At 34.8% G+C, this 24,801-nt stretch overlaps 1 protein-coding gene across 1 annotated transcript in view; it reads right to left on the bottom strand.

The window, feature by feature from the left end:
- The window catches only part of LOC128244318 (uncharacterized), a 111,826-nt gene extending 87,025 nt beyond the window's left edge, over positions 1–24,801 (bottom strand). The window contains exon 1 of the mRNA XM_052962332.1: positions 24,773–24,801. Within this exon, the coding sequence (XP_052818292.1) occupies positions 24,773–24,801 (29 nt within the window). The remainder of the gene's footprint in view (positions 1–24,772) is intronic.

The raw sequence follows: 24,801 nt of genomic DNA on the forward strand, positions 1-24,801 counted from the left end.
GCGGAAAGGGCTTAAATAGTAAATGATTGGTGAATGCTAAAATATTTTCGTTGGTCTACTATTATAATAGTGTCATATGGTAGAAATACCGTGGTTTATGCTCATTTCTTTCAAATTAAACCCGGTATCCTTCATAATAACCTTTTTTATCTGACATTTATTCATGATTTTTGGAATTTTACAACAATATTAATAATTGTGGTAAATCTTATTTGGTAGTAAGAGTGCTTTAGATATACTACAGACTAAAAATAAATAAATTATAATAGTAATAATAATAATACCACCACCATCATCACACCATCACTAACAACAACATCAACTACAACAACAATACTACTACTACTACTACTACTACTACTACTACTACTACTACTACTACTACTACTACTACTACTACTACTACTACTACTACCACTACCACTACCACTACCACAACCACTACTACTACTACTACTACTACTACTACTACTACTACTACTACTACTACTACTACTACTACTACTACTACTACTACAGCACTACTACTACTACTACTAATAATTATAATAATAATAATAATGATGATGATAATGATGATGATGATGATGATGATGATGATGATGATGATGATGATGATGATGATGACGATGATGATGATGATGATGATGATGATGATGATGATGATGATGATGATGATGATGACGAGAAGAAGAAGAAGAAGAAGAAGGAGGAGAAGAAGAAGAAGAAGAAGAAGAAGAAGAAGAAGAAGAAGAAGAAGAAGAAGAAGAAGAAGAAGAAGACGACGACGACGTAATTTCATTGTTTTGTTTTGAAATGTGGAATCAAAACCCAGTATATTTTAGTTAGTTTATGATGGTTTTGCTATTTATCATGTTAGGTTGTCAAAAATTGCAAAGAGGGTAGTCAATGAGATATACGCAATTGTCATATCGTCATCGACACATCGCAATTTGTTTCCTACAATACCCATCCCTTTGATAAAATACTAGGATACATGTGCATACACAAAACGAGATATATCATGACATATGTTTTGACAGGTAATTTTGAACGTAACGTTGATAGTAACGTAAGTGAGGTAAAGTTTGAATGCATTGTTCTAGGTAATTTATAATGCCCATGCTTGAGATTTATTCGTTTGTCTACACATTGACCAACCCGCATTGGACTATACATGGCAATTCTACTACTGTTCTCATAAGTCAAGAAATATCAATGAGCATCACCTGCTGTTAAAGTAACTATATTCTTGGACGTTAATTTCAAATTTCATTCTCGCCTTGTATTTGCAAGTTTTGCATTTGAATGCATTTGAATGCAGTGCTCACAATTATATGACGTCAACTTCCTGACGGCATCAATGCCGCATTTTTATGCACAATTATAAACTTTAGAATATACATGCAAACTCATATCCTGAAACAACTATTGAAATATAACTGAAGCTTATTTGAAGTAATCGGCATGCATTGCAAAAATGACGTCGTTAAAACTTTTAAACGGGCGAGAACACTTCACGACAGAAAATAAAATGACCCTCTCTAATCCCCACGTACAATCCACACATTCTTTATTCATTTCCCCTATGACCATCCGTACCCCTCTCCATTTTTTCATTTCCCTTTTCCTATTATTCTCATCCCCATTTGCCAATCCCTTGTCCAATCCAAAAATTGAAATCCCCCTTTCTCTCTCCTATCCCAACGTATAAAATACACTTTCTTTATCCATTGCCCCTATTACTACCCCTCCCCTCCCATCCCCCATATCTCATTTCCCATCACTTATCCTTATTATCACCCGTTTCCCCATACCTTTCCCTTTACCCGTCCCTTTACCAAACCCTCTTCCATTTTTCATCCCTCTTCCTTTCGTAATCTCCCTCCCAAATCCACCCACCAACCCTCTATCTCCTTCTCTGTCTCCACCGATACCTCCCCCTTTCCCGATTCTTCCCCCCTTCCCGATTCCCACTAACTTTTTACGATCCCTCCCCCTTTCCCAATTCCTCCCCATTTCGCAATGCCTCCCCTTTCCCGATTCATCCTTTTTCCCTAACCGACTCCCCATTTACCGATCCCCTCGCCCTTTCCTTATCCCTCACCCTTTTCCCATCCCTTTTCCCCAAGACAACTTTTCATATGGTCCGAAATGTCCCAATATTAGAATTGTAAATCGACCGAAATGACACTCTGTTGAAATGGTAAATGGTATGAAATATTCCAATGTTAGAATTGTAAATCGACCGAAATGACAAAATGTTTGAATGGTAAATTTTTGAAATGACCATATGTTACAATTGTCCGGAATGAACACATGTTGGAATTGTCAATCAACCGATTGTTTGAATGGTAAATTGTCCGAAATGACTCGATGTTGAAATGGTAAATTGACTGACCCATTGTAAGAGAGATAAAAAAATGAATTTTAATATTAAAAACCCCCCACATGTATTGGACACTGAGAATATTTCTTATTTCTTTTATACTCATTTCAAATTCAAACTTATAATTTGTTCAATAAGATACATAAATTAATAAAGCGCTCATAATTGGGCATTTCAAATACCAACATCATACTTTAAAATAGCATCTTCTTTATAATACGTACTACATCTCGCTTACATCCCTTAGTGAACACTCGAAAATGTAACTAATCAATAAGATGGAAGCTGAAGTAAATGCTGTTGGTTGACCAAATACGAATAGAAAACTAAATTGTTTAATATCGTTTTATCCTGAAATCTATTAAAAATATTGTTGATAAACATCTGAATTTTATTTTAGAAATATCATTTATTCCTAACGTTATGATTTATACATATAGTATTATATGTTATATCATATAATTGTTGTGTATATTAAACCTACCTTATATATAGGGCCTTCTAAATAAAATGTTGGTTACGGATTTCCGGTTCCGGTATAAACACCTGTATTTTTTTCACCTGAGAGAAAATTATTATGTAAATCGAGTTAAAAGTGTATTCCCGGCGGCATGAACATACAGTATTGGTCGAATGAATGGTAATATATCATAAAGAATCATTATATGGACATTTATTTGTCATAGTTTAATACTAATGAAGAAAAATACACGATCCAAATCCAAGAAGCGTATGGTGACCACCCCTGATCAGGTGAAAGTCGATAAAAAGTACAAACACATTCAAAGCAAGGAGGCTGATAGTAGTGACTCTGAGAGTATCAATAGTATTAACAGTGTACATAGTAACAGAAGTGACTGGTTAGAGCTTCCAGGTATGTCAGATCAGGACACAATCGCCGTTGACAAGTCGGTGTCTGAGTTGCACGACGCTAGCCTCAATATAACAGTGGAGGCTGGGCTACACACATCATTATCAACCCAGTATCTGCAACAGGCCCCACACCAATCTCATATATCACTATTCATTATTATCGTAATCAAGTCAATTGTGAAACATGTAAATCTTGTCTAGTTTGTATCTAAAAATAATACTCAATATGTAATTAATAAAGTTCACTTACTATAAAATAAATCCATGTTACATGCTTGTCTCCAATTAAACTATAAAATCTACCTATTTAATGACTTTTGTCGATATTTTACTATTGTTTACAAACATCACTATGAAATTTCATTGACTGTAGCTGTCACAAATGATAGGATTAACTTTATAACTCGTCGTGCGAAAAGGGCGTCATGTACAATATTCTTAATATAACTACAAACATTATACCGAGTATCATTATTGTGTAAACTTTAGGTATGTGTCTAAAATGATAGAAAATATTATTTTCTTTCTTTTTCTTTTTAAGATTCCTCTATAATACGTTGATAATATTTTACCAAAATGAATTTTAACAAATTTTAATCAGAAGCTAATAAGTTGGATGTTTCCATTACCACGACGCGGCTCAAAGACCCCCAATCCAAGATGTCATTCATTCTAATTTTGGTTTTGCATACCTACATGTTTATGATTGATGAAATTACTATTGTAAATACACTATTGTATTCTTGTTTGTATTGTTCATTTGATTTGATTTTAAATGATGTTGCTTCTGTCTGTCTATTTCCTGTATACTTGTACATGTGCTCTTCTATTTATTTTATTATTTATTTGATCAGTCTTCTTGTTGCAATGCATATTTAAATACACATTTATATATCGGCAAGCTGTAGTAAATTTAAGATGAAATTCAAATGTAAAAATGCTCAATTGAAAACGTTGCTCTATCGATGCTAAAAATGTATTTAAAAAATGTTTAAGATTTTTTACTGTAAATTACTCAGACAGCACAAGTAATTAGTCTAGTATATTAACACCCAAAATTGTATTGTCGAATACGTTTCAATTGTTTGTTTATATGCCTTGTACATCTACAGTATTTGTTTACTTTGTATTTGTCTGCTAAAATTCTTAATATTTTCACATATACATATCCTTAGAAGTGATCTATGCTATGACTCCGCATATATATGCGAAACGAATTTCAATATCTTTACAATCTAAACATTGTGCCTATCTATATCATTTTTTTGTAAGACAAACAAAAGTAACTATTGTATCACTTACCCTCATTACATCCGGTCAATCATCAGCTGACTAAATATTTTTTGTGCAGCACTCCACTGATTCATGACCTGCAATTTACGATTAATACCACGTGCGATTAAAAACCAATAAACATTGACTGGATCACGATTCACGCTAAATACTCCAAGCTGACTGGTTACATCATCTGTATACGTTAACTTAATTGAAAATGATCTATTATCGTAAATTTACAAAATGGTATTAAATGTTCATTCTCCTCGAACTAGTAAAGAAAAGTAATAGAATTATGTTCATTTTTTTCGATATTTGAATATAAGAACAAGTGCCAATCTAGAATGCACATTACCTTATTTATGTCTTCTGCTGGAATGTCTGTGTCCGCCGGGAATCACCACCCGCACTATTCATGTTATTTTCACCAGTCCTTTCTATTCTTCTTGCACTTTTTGCTCTTTATTCGCTCTCTTTTCTTCACCCTTTGTCTTTATGTGGTCGCCCCAGTTCCGACAGAGTCAGCTTACCCGAGGTTAACGATGATTATGGCATAACCTAATGGTAGTTGATATTTGAGTTTATCGGGTAAGAGTAGGCCTTTTCGGACCACGGCAGCTGTTAGTAAAAGGCTTACGTTGCTTAAACAGCTTCGATATTGTTGTTTGGTTGTCAATTATCCTCCTTGCTTGTGGAGACTTACATCCTAGTCCGGGTCCAATAGCCTCACCTGTCAATTCCTCGAACTCAGAGAATGTGATGAACAGCTTTAGATCGAACCTATCAATAGTTCATTATAACGTCCAAAGTATTATCCATAAGCGAGATGTTCTTTATGCTGAGCTCTCTGAATTTGATATTTTGTGCTTCACGGAAACATTGCTAGATGATACTGACGACCCTGAGCTCCTACAATTCGACTCTTACAATTCGTTTAGAAGAGATAGACAGGGGGAGAGACACGGAGGCATCTTAGTATGTGTACGCGACAATATACCTGCGATTAGAAGGCCTGACTTAGAATTGAACGGCATCGAATGTCTTTGGCTTGAAATTCGCCTTAAGAACCGTAAACTGTTGCTTGGTACTTTTTACCGTCCCCCTAATTCATCCCCTCTTGTCCTATCTTCCATCGAAAACTCAATCGATCTTGCATTCAATCTCAACATACAAGATGTAATTATCACAGGGGACTTCATCTATGATATGAAAAAAACATCCCTCTAGCTTAAAAGTAGAAAGCATAGCACAGCGATACGGGATGACTCAAATGATATCGGATTTCACTAACTTCACTGAACATTCCAGTTCTGTAATTGATATTTTCCTTGTCTCTAATCCATTACTCGTTACTATGTCTGGCGTTGGTGAACCCTTTTTAGATCAAAATATGCGCTATCATTGTCCTATATACTGTTGTTTCAAATCCTCTAAACCTAGCCATTCGACTTTTTAAAGGAGAATATGGCAATACGGTCAAGGCAACTTCGACATGTTAAGAGGAAATGTTTCTGAATTCAACTGGGACTCTTGTTTTGATACCTGTATTGATACCTATGTTGACAACTTTACAACTAACCTTCTAGAACTATGTAACGTTACTATACCTAATAAAATAATAACCGTTCGGAAATCTGATCCCGAATGGATGCACAACTCTATTAGGCTCAACATACGCAAAAGGAAAAGAGCTTACGACAAAGCGAAACGGACTTATCTACATCAAGACTGGGCTAGCTATAATCGAATACGTAACGAAACAATTTCACTTAATAGAAAAGCACGATCTAATCACATTGAGAAACTAGCAGAGCGGCTTCGAACTGATAACTTGTCATCATCAAATTTCTTGAAAATTATTAAGCAATTTACGAGGTCTAACGCATTCAACCAGAACATTCCTGTTCTTAAACACAACGATCAATTTTATACTGAGCATTCTGACAAGGCCAATATTCTTAATACTTTTTTTTCCAGTCGCAAACAATACTTGATGACTCTAACAAAGAACTTCCAGAATATCGTCCCAATAACTACCAACACAACTTAAGCTCTATTTTGATAACTGAATTAGAGGTTTTTTTCTATACTTAAATCTCTATCAACTGGGAAGGCGTCAGGTCCGGACCAATTAAATAATCGTGTCTTGAAAGAATTGGCAACTGAACTAGCAAAGCCTCTATGCACCCTTTTCAATTACTCCCTTCGAGTTTGCAAAGTTCCTAAAAAGTGGAAATTAGCTCATGTATGTTCTGTTCACAAGAAAATTGACCCACAGTTAGTTGAGAACTATCGCCCTCTCATTGTTAAGTTGTATAAGTAAAGTACTTGAGAAGGTCATTCACAAACACATGTTCGTTGCCAACAATTGCATTTCTTCCTTGCAATCTGGTTTTGTTCCGAATGAGTCAACCGTTAATCAGCTTTCGTACATATATCATACTTTCTGTCAAGCTATGGATGAAGGTAAAGAAATCCGTGCTGTGTTTTGCGATATTTCAAAGGCATTTTATAGAGTCTGGCACAAAGGTCTTCTACACAAATTATCACAAAAAGGTATATCAGGATCTCTTCTCGATTCGTTATCTGATTATTTACATGGTCGACAGCAATGCGTAGTTCTGAATGGACACTACTCAGACACTCTTCCAATTCAAGCCGGTGTTCCCCATGGTTCAATCTTTGGTCCGCTTCTTTTTGTAATATTCATAAATGACATTGTTGAAGATATACAATCTAACATCCGTCTCTTTGCAGACGACACCAGTCTATACGTACTAGTCGACGACCCTGTATCCGCTGCGACTCAGTTGAACAGCGACCTTTCTAAAATTTCAAAATGGGCTTATCAGTGGTTGGTTTCATTCAATCCTAGCAAAACAGAATCGCTTGTCATTTCTCGAAAGTATACTAAAGCACAACATCCACCCTTGACAATGCTCGATACAACTATCTCTGAAGTTGACACACATACACATCTTGGAGTCGTTTTATCTAGCAATGGTCGTTGGCATGCACACCTCGATAAGATCAAAGAGAAGGCATGGAAACGTATCAATGTACTTCGTTCACTAAAATTCACACTTGATAGGCGTTCTCTTGAAATAATGTACACGACCTTTGTTCGTCCAATTCTCGAATACGCTGATGTCGTCTGGTATAACCTAACACAAGCTGAAGAACACGATTTGAAACAAATCCAACAAGAGGCACTGCGAATTTTCTCGGGTAACACACGTATGGTCTCTCTAACAAAACTCTACGCAGAAACAGGATTTCCTCGCTTAGCTCACGAAGACTCATGCATAAATTAACTCTTTTCTACAAAATGAAACACAACTTAACTCCTGCATACATAGCATCTTTAATACCAGAAGTAGAAGCGGCACGCTATCACACAAGAAACCCATTGGATATTCGTGTTCCACGATGCCGTACACAGTTTTATTCAAAGTCTTTTCTGCCCTCTACTATTGCGTCCTGGAACGACCTCCCTACTGAGATTCGCGACTCAGAAAGCGTATCAGTATTTCAATCAAAAGTCAGCGTTCTCTTTGGTAAAACTTCAATTCCACCCCATTTCTACAGTGGTGATCGCTTTTTCAATATTCAGCATGCCAGGTTAAGGACTAACTATAGCAACTTGAAAGAGCATCTCTTCTCAAAAAACATAATCGATGACCCACTCTGCACATGTGGCGAAATTGAGACAACTGCACATTTCCTTATGTATTGTCCTAACTACGCTGAACAAAGATCTGAAATGGTTGAAAACCTTCAAGCTTTTATTCCTATTTCTACTGACCGTCTCATGTACGGTGACTCCAGTCTTAACGAGCAGTCAAACGTGGCTATTTGCAACGAAGTGCATCGTTTTATTAAAGCAACTGATCGTTTTACCTCATATGTTACTTAATTACTACTGCGACTTGAAATTCCATCAAGGCCTACACCGATTCTTTGGGCTGGGCGACATTACTTTCTATATTCTTCTCACTTTCCCTTTTTACCTATTGTCTCAATATTTGACTACAATAACAAACAGAGCCCCTTCATGTTACTGCAACTCGAAATACTTCAGCAGTTCACTACAGTACATTTGCAACGCGATCATATACATTTTGTATAATAAAAATGTAATTTTGTAACATGATAATCTGACTTCAATTGCACCAGTAAGCTTCTATATCCGCAACTATCTTTGTCAATGGATTAGCTTCTTAAATGTCACTTATTATCTCTCCAACCAGATTTATACTGACATATATAGTTTCTCATATGTTAAACATATTTAATAATTCATTATTTCATTTTCTCTAACTATCGATATACCAATTTACACAGTATATACGTGTTTTGCTGGAATTAATTCATTTATTTATAGTATTGTTTACAGAAAATAGAAAAGAGGTTTCATACAAGCCTATGGCTATCTCCTCAATTCTATATATTATATGTGTATGTTGTAATTGTTTATTTGTTATAAAAAATAAATACTGTTTAAACCAAATAATATGTTCTTATTTTTTGTTTGCATGGTGGCATATATACGCCACCATTAAAATAAATTTGGAGAACGTCACATTATTTATCAGGAGACAAGAAACGGCATTCTTATATTATCTGAGTATATTTAAGAAATATAACACACCACTGAGGGCCATATGACATTAAAAGGACCGGCCAGTCAGCCAACGAAGGGTGTATATGGAACAAGGCGTTAGCCGAGGTCCATTCATCTTCGGGGGCTGACTGGCCGGTCCTTAAAATGCCATATAGCCCGAAGTCTTGTGTTATAATCCTTATATTATAACGAACATTTAATATTACCATTTGATATTTTGAAAGCGCTTTTGAACTGTTTTATTGAACAAAGCAATTCACGTTTACTTGAGACATTTGTTCGCCGTTGTAAAAATTGCAAGTTGTACTCACGTCAGCGGTCCGTATTATTTTTGGCGAGGTCCGGACCGGCCAGAAATATGATATGGACCACTGACGTCATAACACTGGACTTTTTATCAAAATACACTTATAAACGGACTAATCGATTTTTTATGTACATATAAGGGACACATTTATGTAAGGTATAATATACATTTATATAAACACACAACTCTTGCGAATATATTTTAAATATGGAAGGCAACATGGACATACCTAAGCAAAATGTCTCACTTCAGTTACAGTGTCACAAAAGTTTATGACAAGGAAGGATCTGCAGGCTCCATGTTAAAAAAATAATTTTACTGACATTTTCATTCAATATAAACGTAAACAACTCAATTTCGCAAGATATTCTAGTTTGTTATAAATTTAAATCGTCATCATTATTTTGGCTTCCTTTTATGCATATATTTTATGTTTGAAAGCGAAAATATTTTAAAAGCATCCGACCATTTGAAGTCCGCAAACTAAATATCTTCATTTTAGTTTTTTTTAATAAAGGATACTGTTTCTGTCTTTGATTTATTTTACATGCGCCTTGTCAGGTACTTTGACAAGGTATGTTTCTAGTATATGGCAAGTAGTATGCAAACCACAATATGGTATAATTCAACAAACGCCCACTCCGTGTAAATAACTTTATTAACAATTCAAACAGCGTCACGCTTCCATCCTGCTAAAAGCCCCTGTTCAAAGGCTCCCCTGTCCAAAGGCTCTCCCTGACTAGCAGTCTAACCGACCCTTATATACCACACCGCACTAGACAGGTTATGCAAGTACCAGACGGGTTATGCAATCTTAGTAATTTGTAATTTTGGGAGAGTTTGTAATTTTTTACATTTACATTCACCGCATTTGTGTTGAAAAGAGTAATCATCCTTGTTAAAATGATCTCAAAGAAGAATATACCGAAAACAAAATTGACATTTACTCGACTTTTACCAGAACAAAAAAAGAGAATTTACCGAAAAGAATTGACATTTACTCGAACTTTAACACAAAATAAAAAAAAAACGTAGTTGCCTGAAGAAACATAAGCGACATCGATTTTGGACAACCACTATCGATTGTCGCCAACATAGCATTGTCAGCGACTATTTACCGATTGTACTCTATAATCGTTTCATCACTCTATTACACAACAACTTTTAAGATATTACCATGAAACTTGGTTTATTATTGTGATATAGTCAAAGTCTTCAAGGTTGTACATGTGTTCCTAAAGGCTACACCATTTTTCTTTATGGTTAAAGGTTAAAAAGGTGAACATAGTTATAGTGTTATTTCAATGATCAATTATAATTGAAAATTGATTGATATAAATAACCTCACCAATTTTGTTATAAACTGTAAATGTATCCTTAAGAGCAGTTGTTGAACTATTAACCAAGGCTCACACAAAATTAATACTAATTTAAATATTTCATGAGCGCTAGATAACTGGAAACAGTTACAGTATAACAGACATTAGAGAGGTATTACATAAGTACTAATTTAAATATTTCATGAGCGCTAGATAACTGGAAACAGTTACAGTATAACAGACATTAGAGAGGTATTACATAAGTCAAAACATGCATATAAGAAATATGTGGTAATAAAATAGTGAACCCAATATGCGGATTGTTGATCATTGTTCAGTTTCAATAGTTGTGAGTAGAAATTGTATGTATATATATTGGCTTTACAGCTGAGGTGGATGCTCTTCCCCATCAGGCAATGCTGTTTTCACCCCAAACAGCCTCTACCCAGAACATCGGGGTTTTCGCCCGCCTCTCCCCCCCCCCACCCATCAACATCTAGACAGAGTAGAATCACTGACTTTGTACAGCAGGTGAGCAATCTTGTTTGATTAAAATGACAATCTCTCAAACTACTAGCCCCCCCCCCCGGTACTCAATCAGTAAGTGCTGTTTTTAGGATAAAATCAAACCGTCAAATTTGTTCAATTTTAGCTTACCTGAGCACATACTGATTAGGGTGGGATTTTCCCATCTCCCACTGTCAGTCTGTCATCTTTCCGTCAACAATTACTTCAAAGGACATCTCCTCTTGAACCTCAAGGTCAATTTTGATGAAATTTCACAGGATGTTCATTGGATGGTGCTTTTTTAAAATTTTGTTTAAAGAAATGAAATTACATGCAACCGTAAAGAAAAAAACATTTTCACAAAAACCATGAGGCCTAGAGCTTAGATATTTGTTATGTTACATTGTCTAGTGGTCATCTACCAAGGTTGTTCAAATTCTGTCCCTAGGCTAAAAACTAGCCCCATCCGAGGGGTCAAAAGTTTCTAACATACTCATACAGGGAAATCTTATTGTCTAAAACCGCTAGGCCCAGACCCTTGATATTATGTATGTACCACCATACAATGGTCCTCCACCAAGTTTGTTCAAATTATGCTCCTGGGGACAAAACTTGCCACATCCTGCTGTACACAGCCATGCCTTTAAACAGTATTATAGCATGTATTATTTGAAATATTTCTTAAAGTTCATTTTTAGAAAAATAATGTTCATTTTAAGATTATAATACATTGTTAAAATTCTTGTTTAAATATTTGTTGCTTGCCTCTGAATAGTAACCCTTTAATTTTACAGACAGAAGGCGAAAATACAAATAGTACCTCAACTGCAGCAGAAACAACAGTACAAAGGCTAGTACTACCTTTGAATTCAATATATCCTTTATCATTCATGCATCTTGAAATCATTTAAAACCAAGAATGGGTAGTAAAGTTGGCACCATTTAGCATTCTGTCCCTTCTTTATTTCATAATTTAGCTTATGTTTTTGAATGGGGCTCTTCCATTTACATTATATTATTATATTTGACGCTATATAAATGATTACATTAAATGTTACTCATTCATATTAAATGTTCTCATCTTACGTGACTATAAATGAATCACTAGATTTTCATCTCCAGCTGCCCCCTCTTTTCGTCGCCTCCCCTTAAATGTCATTGTCAAATACAAATGTTGAGCTTGGGTCTGAATTTGCGTATCGGTCAGGTACTGTTTGGCAACATTATTTATTCATAGTGTTGTTGTATATAATTTATATGCAAAAAGGAGAATGGCTACAATCGTGGTTCGTATAGAAATACATGTATATGGTACCGTAGGTAATAAGAAAGGGCATGTATATTCAAAGGTGAAACAGTCATCTAAGAAAAAAACCACCAGGCCCCAATTATAAAAAATGGATGAAAAACTAGCATTTTATTTATACAGGCTTTATTCTAAAAAATGCAATTTAATGTACGTTCATGATGTTTTAAGAATTACATCAATTCATATCTGTACTATAGTTTCTCTTGCCCACGTGTTGTTTGATGCATAGTATTGTATCATTAATTTGAATTTGTTAAAGAGTTATGGAAGGGTGCTGTACCCTGTCCTGTTTTGGTAACACCTGGCCTCATAGAGACTTACATGGGTACCCTTTTGAAATCATTGAATTCAATACTGAAGACTGTCAAGTATTTCTGTAAAACTAATATGATTATAAATACTTACAAAATTAACAGATTTGGCAGTGGACACCAAATATGTCTTTATTTTTACACAATTCCTTTTTTTATTCCATATGTCCCGGTTCTTAACAGCCCGCCTCAATGTGTCCTGTGTACGCATGGGCATATTGCCTAAAGTATTTGAACATCTACACATAAACTATTATGAAAAAACTCACCAAAGTCAGGCACTTTCAATTTGGACTATCCCCAATTAGAAGATTCTCAACTCAAAAGGCAAGAAAAATATACTGTAACAAGTCCCATTAGATTTTTGTATTCTGGTTCTCATAATCTACCCATAAACCAGACTACTATTAATATTTTGTAGCCCAAAGAAGAAGGTTGTGCGAAAACCTCGTCAGAAGTCTCGCTACCTGATACCAACGAGAACAGTGAAGAAACATTTCAACCATTTTGCCAGCATGCGTGTGCCAAAGGATGCTATTGAGGAGGTCATGAAAGTGTATGTGATTTTGGAGTCAATGGGTCATGTCAATCCTAAACATAAACAAACAAAAAACACAATCACTTGTTAGATTAGTGTCGAGTCTTTCAAAATTTGTATGGCTTTTTGTTGTTATTGAAAAACGCATGGATTGAAAGGCATATGTCAATGGACTTTAACGCAAGTTAAAAGTAAAAAAGGGGCATAATTCTGTCAAAAGGATTGATAGAGTTACCTCCTCCTGTGTACAGGTTGGGGGCATGATGGTTAACAAGTGTGCAAAATGTCAAGATGACAATTGAATTGGAAAATATTGAGGTGGTACGCAAACTTTTACTTAAATTCTAATTTGAAAAAGGGGCATAATTCTGTCAAAATCTTCATACAGTGACCTCCTCTTGTGTACAGGTTGGGGGCATGATGGTGAACAAGCTTGCAAAGTTTCAAAGACAGATGTCAATGGCATTTGAAAATATTTGAGGTGGTACGCAAACTTTTACGTAAATTCTTAGTAGAAAAAGGGGCATTATTTTGTCAAAGCGCTTGATAGAGTTACCTCCTCCTGGGTACAGGTTGGGGGCATAATGGTGAACAAGTGTGCAAAGTTTCAAGGCCATATGTCAATGGACTTTGAAAATATTTGAGGTGGTACGCAAACTTAAGTGTAAGTGGTTACGCCGACGCCGACGCTCGGGTGATTAGGATAGCTCTCCTTATTCTTCAAATAGTCGAGCTTAAAATACCTTAAGATCACAGTGAAAAGGGTAACATAATAAATTTACAAAACTTAAACAGTAAAACTAAGAGACATTCAATGACTTGTAAACTATTTACATTCATCAGGCTTGAATTGTTGTTTTCATAATCCAAATAAACATTATTTATGCTTCACTGGCCATATGCCAAAAAGGCTGATGTGATGGCGTGTAGTCCGTCGTTCGTGTGTCAGTGAACCATTGCTTGTAAACGAGATCATGATGAAGTCTTCAGTGTTGATTGGATATCTCAATCAAACATGTACAAAAGTTAGATAGGGCTTCGGTTTTATTCGAAAAACAGCCGGATCCGCGCATATATGACTGTAAATTGGCAACATTTCTCTATTCAATAGAGTCTCCATATTCACTTTGCACCTTTATGTTACAAGACTGTAATGGGGGTGTCTTTTAACTCACACAATATGTTCCAAGTGAGCTATCAGATTGTTGCCTATTACCCATATATACCAGTGTGTGTATACCACTTAATAAATGTAACATCATAAGGCAACATTTTGCATAGGATCAAGACTTAAATCAAAGATAACTTTTGTACATCATTTTTAATGAAACAAAGGGCAGTCTATGCCGCTTAAAGAACCACGCCTTCGTTTTATTAATGGAATTTGATTAGGTGATTAGTTTTATCAAACAATTCGACACAACCTGTTTCCGAAATAATGTTTTGACCGTGCTCCTTCAGATGATCGTATTGTAAAAAGTTTTTTCGAAGTGCTTAAAGAAACTACACTCTCAAACTCTGGTTAAAGACCTAAGGCATGGCTCTGTTAGGGGTGAAGACTGCACTATGTGTTTCATTTAAAATGATGAAGAAATCGAAAAGTTATCTTTGTTTATAGTCTTCATTTGAAGCAAAATATTGCCTTCCAACACAGTATTTGTGACGCAATTCATCACATGGGGTATACACACTGTATACCATATGTATATAAAATGAACAAACAAGGTCATAGTACAGCATAGGCCTCATGTTGAAATATATTTGGATTTGTTATACTTGTAATCAACTACAGAACAGCACATTCTTTCAGCTTTTTCAGGAAATAAATATTTAATCAAGATGGCCTCTTATCATTTCATGTAGCAGACATTAACAATACAGCTATCGGTCCTTTGCCACCTAATTACAGCCTTGCACTTGGAGGTTTATGGTTGGATCATGTGACCAGCATGTCAGCTCGACATGTTTAACAATAGAACTGGATAACTCATTTTTTAAGCAAGAGCCATGAGCTTCAAACAATGAGGAATTCGAAAAAAATTATATGGTCAAATACTGGAATTTTTTACAGAATAGTTTGAACTGAGAGCGTCTTCATCCTTGAAAAATATATTTTGTATATTTTGTTTTGAAATCTGTCGAGTAAAAAGCAGACTCCAAATTATGTTTGTGCTGTTGAGGGTGTGTGACTTAAAAAAGGTGCTGAACCTTACCGGCCTATTGAACCATTAAATTTGAATAAATTTATCAAGTTAGTTGATACTGCACTTTTGTTTGCAGATGCAACATTGAAAATACATTCAAGTATTTGAGTATTGCTTCTTATCGCTTGTACTGTGTATAATAATTATTTTGGCGTTAATATGTTAAATAATCACATCCCATAAGGTATACTTGTCAGTACTGTACTATTACTTTCGTTAATTATTTGCTCTCTTCGATTGAAAAACCCGGAAGTACAACTTTAAGAAAGAGCGGTTAGCGCATATTATTTGAACCATTTCCTTAAGATATTTTAGTTTACACACTCAAATATGTTTTAATATACAAATCTACCAGTATACTAACCAGTATACAAATGGCATTCGTCATTATAAAAAGGTAGACCTACTGCCAATTACAATATAGCCTTTGTTTATTATTGATATGATCTATTAAGTTTTTCATTACAGGCAATCTTTAAAAAAAAAACTCAGTCATCTGAGATGCAGTGTTGCAACACTGAAAAGCAATGGGTAACCGTATGACTGTATATCTCAGCATATGAGTAAACCAAATATTGCATAAACTATGCAAACAGTAATCGGGGGAAGAAATATTTTATTTTTATTGGACCCAGTCTTTCATTAACACATGCAATTGCCATTCAAACATAGTATGAAATAAGAAAATACTTTCTACTGCTTCTTGCAAACAAACCGATTTTTTACCAATATATGTAATCATAATTATTACAAAATATCACTGTCAGTGCAGGCATTTCATTTGAATTTGAGGAATGGCTTTTACAAAACAAATTAGTACTGGAGTGTTTTATCTCTTAAGATAAATGCGTACTTTTACAAGAAATATTATCAAGAATTGTATTTGAAAAAAATGGTAGACCATTTCTTTTTTTATTTTACAAACAACTTTCACGTTTTATGGATAATAGTAAAGATTTATGTATCTTCTATTTTACAGGTTTCTCAGGATACATCAACTGACCTTTGAACTTTGTTTTCCAACTTGGAATTCAAACACATGCCCTCTTGGGTAGGAGAAAGTCAGACAAACACCTGTGGCTATATATATCACTACATTTCTCTCAGTCTAGCTCTATGAGTTATCATGATGTGAAATAAAACAAAATGAAGTCATCTCTTTGGCATATTAAATAATTTATGAACAAATAAAATATTTCAAACATTTAATTCATTCTTTATTTTGACAAACAGTATGAATAAACATACATGTATACCAATAGACAAACAAATAATTGGCAAAGAATGGGCACAAAAATATGATAATATAAAAGTTTGAGATTTATTGTTAATATAGATTTTAATGTGACAGAAAATGCCCTAATTTGCCAAAACATTGAATATCAAATAACAAGGCTTGGATTTACAAAATTCTGCCCAAATGAGTATAGATCTGTGAGTTGCTGTTTGGTATTTGTTTATAAAAGTCATGATATATAAATCAAAGTTTTAATTTTTTTAAGTTTAAACAATTTACAATGTTGAAATAATCAGGGTTCGAATTTAGACTCGCATACTCGCAAAATGCGAGCGACATTTGCAAATTGCGAGTGACTTTTATTCAAGCTCGCAAAATTATGCGAGTGGCTTTATCTAGACCACAAAATGTTAAAAGGAAAGTATAATAAACATGAACTTAACTCCGCTACGTAGTCGAGTGTAAACAGCCTGAAAGTGGCATGTTTACACTACCAGTATAAAGAAGACAGTAAGGAGTCACGCTCTAGTAAGTTTTCAAAAATAGAACAATAGGAAAAAGACCGAGTATTATCTCGAATGTTTCCGGCATGCTCCGAGGCGTGCATAATACAAAGTGAATACAAGTGACGTAATCCCTAGCCAATCATTGGCTAAATTAGAGCTTTCGCGCACTGTATGTAAACCCCATCAACCTTTGAATATATTTCTGCCCAAGAGTCAAAGTGAATAGACTTCGTCGATCGATATATTTCATGGTCCATGGCATCCACGCTACATTTACTGTTGGTTTTATTTATTTTAAATTTATAATGTTATTGTTTTTTTTATACTCATAGACTTAATGAATACTGTAGTGTGCTTGCCGAATGGGTATTAGCCGATGGCAAGGGTCAATATATATTTAAAGGGAACAATGTCAAACTATTGGACATCTTTGTTATCAAAAGGCGGCCAGCATCTGATGAGTCTTTCCGTACACCCCCCAAAAAGGAATAAGCCATCAACAAGTTCTAGTAGTCGAGTCACTCAAGATTGATACTTTTTAATATTCATAATAGATCTATGTCTTAGGTGTAACTTTCTACTTAAATTAGACAATATTATAAGGGAATAAAGCAAATGATAAAATTGCAAGTTGATTCTTCATTTTGCGAGTTGCATCAAAAAGCACTCGCAAAAATTTTGTGCTCCTCAAAGTTAAATTCGAACATGGTAAAGAAATGATGTAAATATTTGCTCAGATCACAGCAAGAGTAAACTGAATGAATCCATTGACGGTGTTGAAACAGTTTCTGTTTGAAGACTGTTCAACTCAAGCACAATCCTTTGATTTAAAATGGTGGCATAAACTGTTTTGTGAATTCTGTCCTTGAAAAGTCTTTGGTTGTCTCAAGTATCACCTTTGAAAAACAGTTAATTTGAACTTTGTAGAGCTTGGAAAGTCTACTGCTCTTTCAGTAACTTTTATTCTAGGTTCTGAAGTATTTGTGACACGGCGATGAGTCTCTGAAAAGAAAAACAAAAAATATTTTTTAAGAGTAAAAAAACAATGATAAAATAAAAAAAATGAGTAGATATACAAGATATTTCAAACTTACACCTTTTAACAGTCACAGAATATTTCACAGAGCCACTTGTAAAATATGTATAATGAAACATCTGTTGTTTTCTCAGTTAGATAAAGGGCACAAGTCAAAATCTCTTAAACCGGTTTTATAGACCTATACATCATATACAAATATAATACAATATCATTAGTGTATTTTCTCGGCTATAATGATACCTTGCATTTGATTTTTCGACAACAGACTTAACTGCTTAAAATCATTCAAAACCCTTTTTATTTTTATTGTTTTCTTTGAGGCTGCACAGATTAACAGTTTTGATAATATTTTATCTTTTGTCCTTGAATGAGCCAATTTAGTGTAAACATCGGAAAACCAGCGATACAAGAATGCTGACAAAATATTTTATCGCATTTTTCATATTTCTGTCGCAAATTAATGTTTTTGCAAAATTCATAAAACATCAATTTTTGAAAATAAATATGAAAACTTGCAATGAGATTTTTTCAGCAGTCTTATATAACTTGTTGCTATGCATTTTCACAAAAGTTTGCTTGTACCATGACAAAAAATAGAAAAAAATTGTTGAAATGTTCAATCTGTGAGAGTGCAGCTTTAAAGCCAAGCAAACAGTATAAGCATAGTTACATATATCCAGTTATGTGGATAATTCCATATATATGTTACACATCTTTAATATAATAATTATAGAATGTGCAACAAACTATATACATGATAAATTTTAAAGTTTTGTATTAAATTGAGATTTGGTAGAAACAAAGTGCTACAAACTGACTGTAAATACATACGTAATGCACGATTTCCACTTGATTTGCACTTGTGGTGTTTTTACTTTTATCTTGCTTATAAATAACACTTGTAAGTAAACCGAAAATATGGACATTTAGTTACCCGTCCAGAAACCCGCAATTCTGTGAAACAATCAGTTCCGCCTAGTAACCAGCATCTTGGATCCACGTCAAGATCTGTAATAAAAAATGAATAATTTATTTATTTATAAACAAGCTGTTTTCTCTCTGAAGCTTAAAATATGAGTGACATATTTCTTTAAATGCAAGGTGTTTTCTGTTTTAATAAACCCATTGCTTGAGCTCAAGTATTTCATCAGTCGTGGGCTTCAAGATCCGATTCTGTCTCACTTTTACACCAAGGTTTACCGTACTAATATTATACCGTTCATGAGTGTGTCCCGTACTAACCCACACAGGTCAGATTGTTTGAAAATTAAGTTATCAGGAACAGTTTGAAGAGCTGGTCGAACAATTCAAATGCAATCTTTAAGTTTGAGTTCTAAGGGCCTGTGAGCCAAATTGATAGAGCACGAACTTGCAAACAGGGAGTCCCCAGTCCAAAACCCATTACTAGCTGCAGTCTTTTCAGAACCGCAAGAAAATTGAAAAAAAGTAGTTTGGGACAAACAAGTTTCCAAACTTTGACCATCACAGCTAATGCTTACCTTTTGGCTGCTCTTTATATTTTGAATAATACTTTTTGACCCATCCCCATTTTCACAATGTCAGCAAAGTACCACACATAAAAATACAACAAAAATACATTTCTAATCATATTTATTGTATCCATAATGCTGCCTTTCTAATCTTTCTAATTTTCTTTTGGATACTTTAAAAGGCGTATAAGCCCTTTTCTTATCTTCCTTGAAAACCAGTTTGTCCATATTGAATGTTTCTTTTTCCTGTACTGCAGCACGGGGCATTCTAGCCAGCTTGCTATCGAGCACTTTCTTCATGAGGGAATCATGCTGTAACCCATACAGATCTTGTCGAAACTTGAAGTCACTTGTTCTTACTCTTTTTGAATCATTTCCTTCCACCCCTTTCTCTTCAACACTCAATTCTTGATCAAAACTGTATGATACATCTTCACATATATTTCTATCAACTTCATCACTATCAAACAATTTATCCTCAAACTCAACTCTTTTAACGTCAGTTTCACCACCAAATCACTGCTATGCCCAGCATAATTACGTTTGCTTGTTTCCTTTTCCAATCTCCCTGCTGTTCCAGCTTGTCTTCCTCTGTCTCCTCAAGCTCTGTTTCCGTATCTGCGGGCCCCTTGTCAAGGTTATGAAGAAGCTCCTCTATTTCCTTCTGGCGAGCGAGACAGCCCTCATGAATACGACTGGAGGCACACGCCCACACACCTGAGACTGAAGTAACAAGTGCCGGCAAGAAAAATACAACTTAAATGCTGTTTTTGCACCACATCTGTCAATAAAGGTAGTGATTGGTTTCGATTATATTAACAATTATCGGCTGGAAGCATTGAATTGCTTATTTACTGATAATCAGTGATTTGCGGTGACTCATTAAAGGATAACGTACAATAATCTTCCCAATCATATATGCTTTGACTGTTATTCAGCCCTCTATTAGTCTGATTTATTCACAAGATTGTCTTCACATGTATGTATGAGGGTTGATCAAGATCAAGATATTTGTTTAATAAAGTCCTGGGTTAAGGGTAGGGGGCAATGCTCACCTGAGTCTGCCTGCCTGTGTTTCAAGGACCTGTTGAGTTTGTTTGTCTTTTTCCTGCACTCCGCTTGCTTCCCACCAAACCTTCAGTGCAGAGTAGCCTAGAACAACTACAACCTGCAAAGCCAATATATACATATAGAGAGAGAGTTAAATACTAGCTAAGAATCCAGTTTTTTGTTTATACTTCCATACTTATTTATTTTAACAAAATTGGTGAAACAAGTTAATACAACATTATATTAATCACTCTTGTCGGCACATTGTAGTCTTAGAGTGTGGTTTTGTGTTGTGGGGGAAACCGAAGTGCCTGGAGGAAACCAGATTCATTTGTCTGGCTGGGTGACCACATACCAAACTCACATGCCCCAACGCTGGGGATTAAACCAGGGCTGTCTAAATGAAAACGAAGTGCAGTAATCGGACCAACAAGAAGGAGAGATTAATCTAAAAGCAATACAAATTTTAAGAGACACTAGTCCATATAAACAGCCGCTTCGGAGTCTTTGACGATTTTTGTTTTGGAGAAAAATAATTCATGTGTAACCTTTGTGTTTTGATTTAACTATTCAGTGATAAATATTGTGGAGTTACAGTCGAAGAATATATTATACATTGGTATGAATCAGTCTACTTGTGACGTTGTGAGAGTAAAATAAACATCCAAATGTTTTATAAAAGTTCCCTAAACGCGCATTATTGTGGCTACAGTGATAGATTTAAAAAAAACACACGCCCCAGTTAATGGGCGCTTATATGGCCTAGGAAAGGACCTTCAAGATTGAAAGTTTACGAAACAGACAGTTTAGGAAAAGACCATAATTCTTCTCAACTACACATTAGCTACAATAATGAGCGATCAGGGATACTTCTTTTATTATTTTGACATTTCATGTGTATCACTGTAACGCTACAACTCTCTCCCATTAAAAACTGGGCGAAAGAAAATATAGTAATATTATGCATCGATGTTGAATAATAATGATATAATTGTTACAAATGTACCTGACAGTGATCTTATCTGGATTAAATTTGTCGTTAGAGTCGTTATATTAACATAAATATACATGAAATGATCGTTGCAGCCCACCATTTTGTATACATGTTGATTTTTATCGAATAAATTTGTACCCATCCGTCAATGATAGATAACCCTCAAACGCGCAGTCACAGTTATCCTCGCTTTTCTATGTATTGAGCAGAGCAACACAACCTGTGTTCAAAATAAGGGTGATACCTAATTTGTCTGTTGTATAATGTCAAATAGAAAATTACATTAATTTCAGAGGATAAACAATCAATATTAGTCTCACAGTAAAGCCATCATCATTCTCATAATCATCATCATGTAATCATCATCATCACCGTCATAATCATCATCATGTTATCATCATCCCAGCTGTAATCATCATCATCATCATCATCATCATCATCATCATCATCATCATCATCATCATCATCATCATCATCATCATCATCATCATGCAGCAGCAGCTGCAGTAGCATCGACAATATAACGATGTACAAGAAAACTTCGCATGCTATCTGAACTCTTTCTTTTTAAGGAGTCCATATACTAGTATACTCCAACTATAAGAATAACTTGACAGATGTTTTATATAGTTATAAGATAACTCTCAATTAGAACGTACATACAAAAAATGCATATCACATATATCATGTGACAGAAAAACTGATTGAAGCGGTTCGGATGTGGATGGAGTCAAAATATCAAAAACATCTTCAATGTCATCACAAGATCGTTTCTTCGTCACCAATAGTGTTCTTTTGTACCCTTTGGCTCTTGGAGAAATTATCTTCGAACACTGCATTTTTTAAATATTATCCATTCAATATATTTCTTGCATTATTCCGATTCTAAGAAATCTTAAAGGAACATGAAAAAATAAATAATGTTCAATGTGATCACCAAGATGAAAACAATCGGTGCAGGTATCAGCATCAAACAATTTTGGCATACATGTGAAGCGATACTCTCCAGTGTTCATTATTTAGCGGCTGCTTCTTTAATCACTCGGTACCACTCGGCCATTTATAGTGGCCAATCTGTTTGTATGATAAGCCCGCGATTGGATTCAAGATCATGTGCGTATGAGTATGAATGTAATAAAGCTATATTAAACCATTCCGTTTTGGGTCTGTTAAATACATTACACTGACCACATTACACCATTTGCCATGGAAACCGTTCGCGGCTCCCGCTTTGATCATCCCGGGCCCTTTCGTGGATAACTTATGTTATTTCATTATCATTGCGATTGCTGATACTGTTAAAATATTGTACTATTTCGTTAGGTAAAAGTTTAACTTTGAACTTAAGAACGAACAAGTAAATAATATTACGGCATTGTTGGAAAACAGAATTGCGACTGCTTTGCTGCCAACTGCATGGATATGGAAAATCCATGTGCTACATTATCCCGCCATTCAGCTCAAAGACCAGCAGGTTATCATTACAAATAGATATGTACATTATTATTAGTAGTAGCAGTAGTGGTAGTAGAAGTAGTAGTATCAATAAATTAATTAATTACAAATTGACAAAAACTTTTCACCATGTTAAAAGGAACATGCGTATTCTCTTTAAAGTCATTAGTTTTTCCTGCGTATTTGCACATAATCATATTGATAATCCGATATGTTTCACATAACGTGTCATCCATTTCTTATATTAAGATTGAATATATTGTATAATACTAGACATAGTAAAGTAGTAACCTATGCTGCTGCTTCTGCTGTTCTGCTGCTAATGGTGATGTTGTCAATGACGGAAATGCACAATCCTCTCTTGTAGTCAAGTCATTATATCTATACAGTTTTAAGTTTTGTACTGTCTCTATGTATCATTCAAGGAATGACTGTGTTGTTGTTGTTTTATGTGCACAGTTATATGTATTATCTTGTACCTATATAAGTCATACCGGTACATAAATTTATAAACAATGCGCGTATGTGTGAAATATTTCACTAGCTTGTAGAAGTAAACACATAGACACACAAAATCACTGTCTAGACTCCCGGCAAGTCACCGCCAGATTTATCCATATATCGTTAAAAAAACTACCTTAAAATTAAAGAAAAGTTATTTTTAAATAATTTCTACATATGTATTGACTTGATACGTAGTATGTAGAAAACAATGTTGAAGCCCTAAATGCGCAGTATCACGGTGGAACGTGAACAATGTGCTTACTCACTGAATTGTGACTACTTCCCCCTTTATAACCTTTATTGATACATTCAAATACATATTTCATAAAACATGTAATGCATCTAGGCGAATAAGCTATGTTCTCCCAACTCGATACATCAAACACGTTAGCGTTCAGCGCATTGAAATGGTTGCATTTAAAATAGTGTTATTTAACCGAACCTATTAACGACCAAAACTTTAGAATTCCTTTACCCCGTTTCCTACATGTACACAGCCTGTCAGATTTGTCCTAGATTTACAGATAAATGGATACAATCGATGCATGTAGGTGCATAATGGTATCTGAACATGTGTTTTCGGCATAAATAAATGTGTGTTTAATAGTAGGCAATGATATTTTCGTAGAAATTTGAATTTATAACGAAGATAATTTAAAAATTGTGGCCACGAGGATCCTCTGCGTAAGACCCCTTCGCTACTTTTTGCTGGGATGGTGGACGTCACGAGTCTGCCATAGTCTAAAAATCGTCAAAAGACTCATTGACGGCCATTTAGGTGGACTAAACTACACATGTATTCGGACAATAAACATTAGGATTGTAATTCCTCGTCAATTACCTATTTCCTTTGTTCATTATTTTCTTCAT

This window comes from Mya arenaria, chromosome 8, assembly GCF_026914265.1.
Source record: "Mya arenaria isolate MELC-2E11 chromosome 8, ASM2691426v1".
Lineage (NCBI taxonomy): Eukaryota > Metazoa > Mollusca > Bivalvia > Myida > Myidae > Mya > Mya arenaria.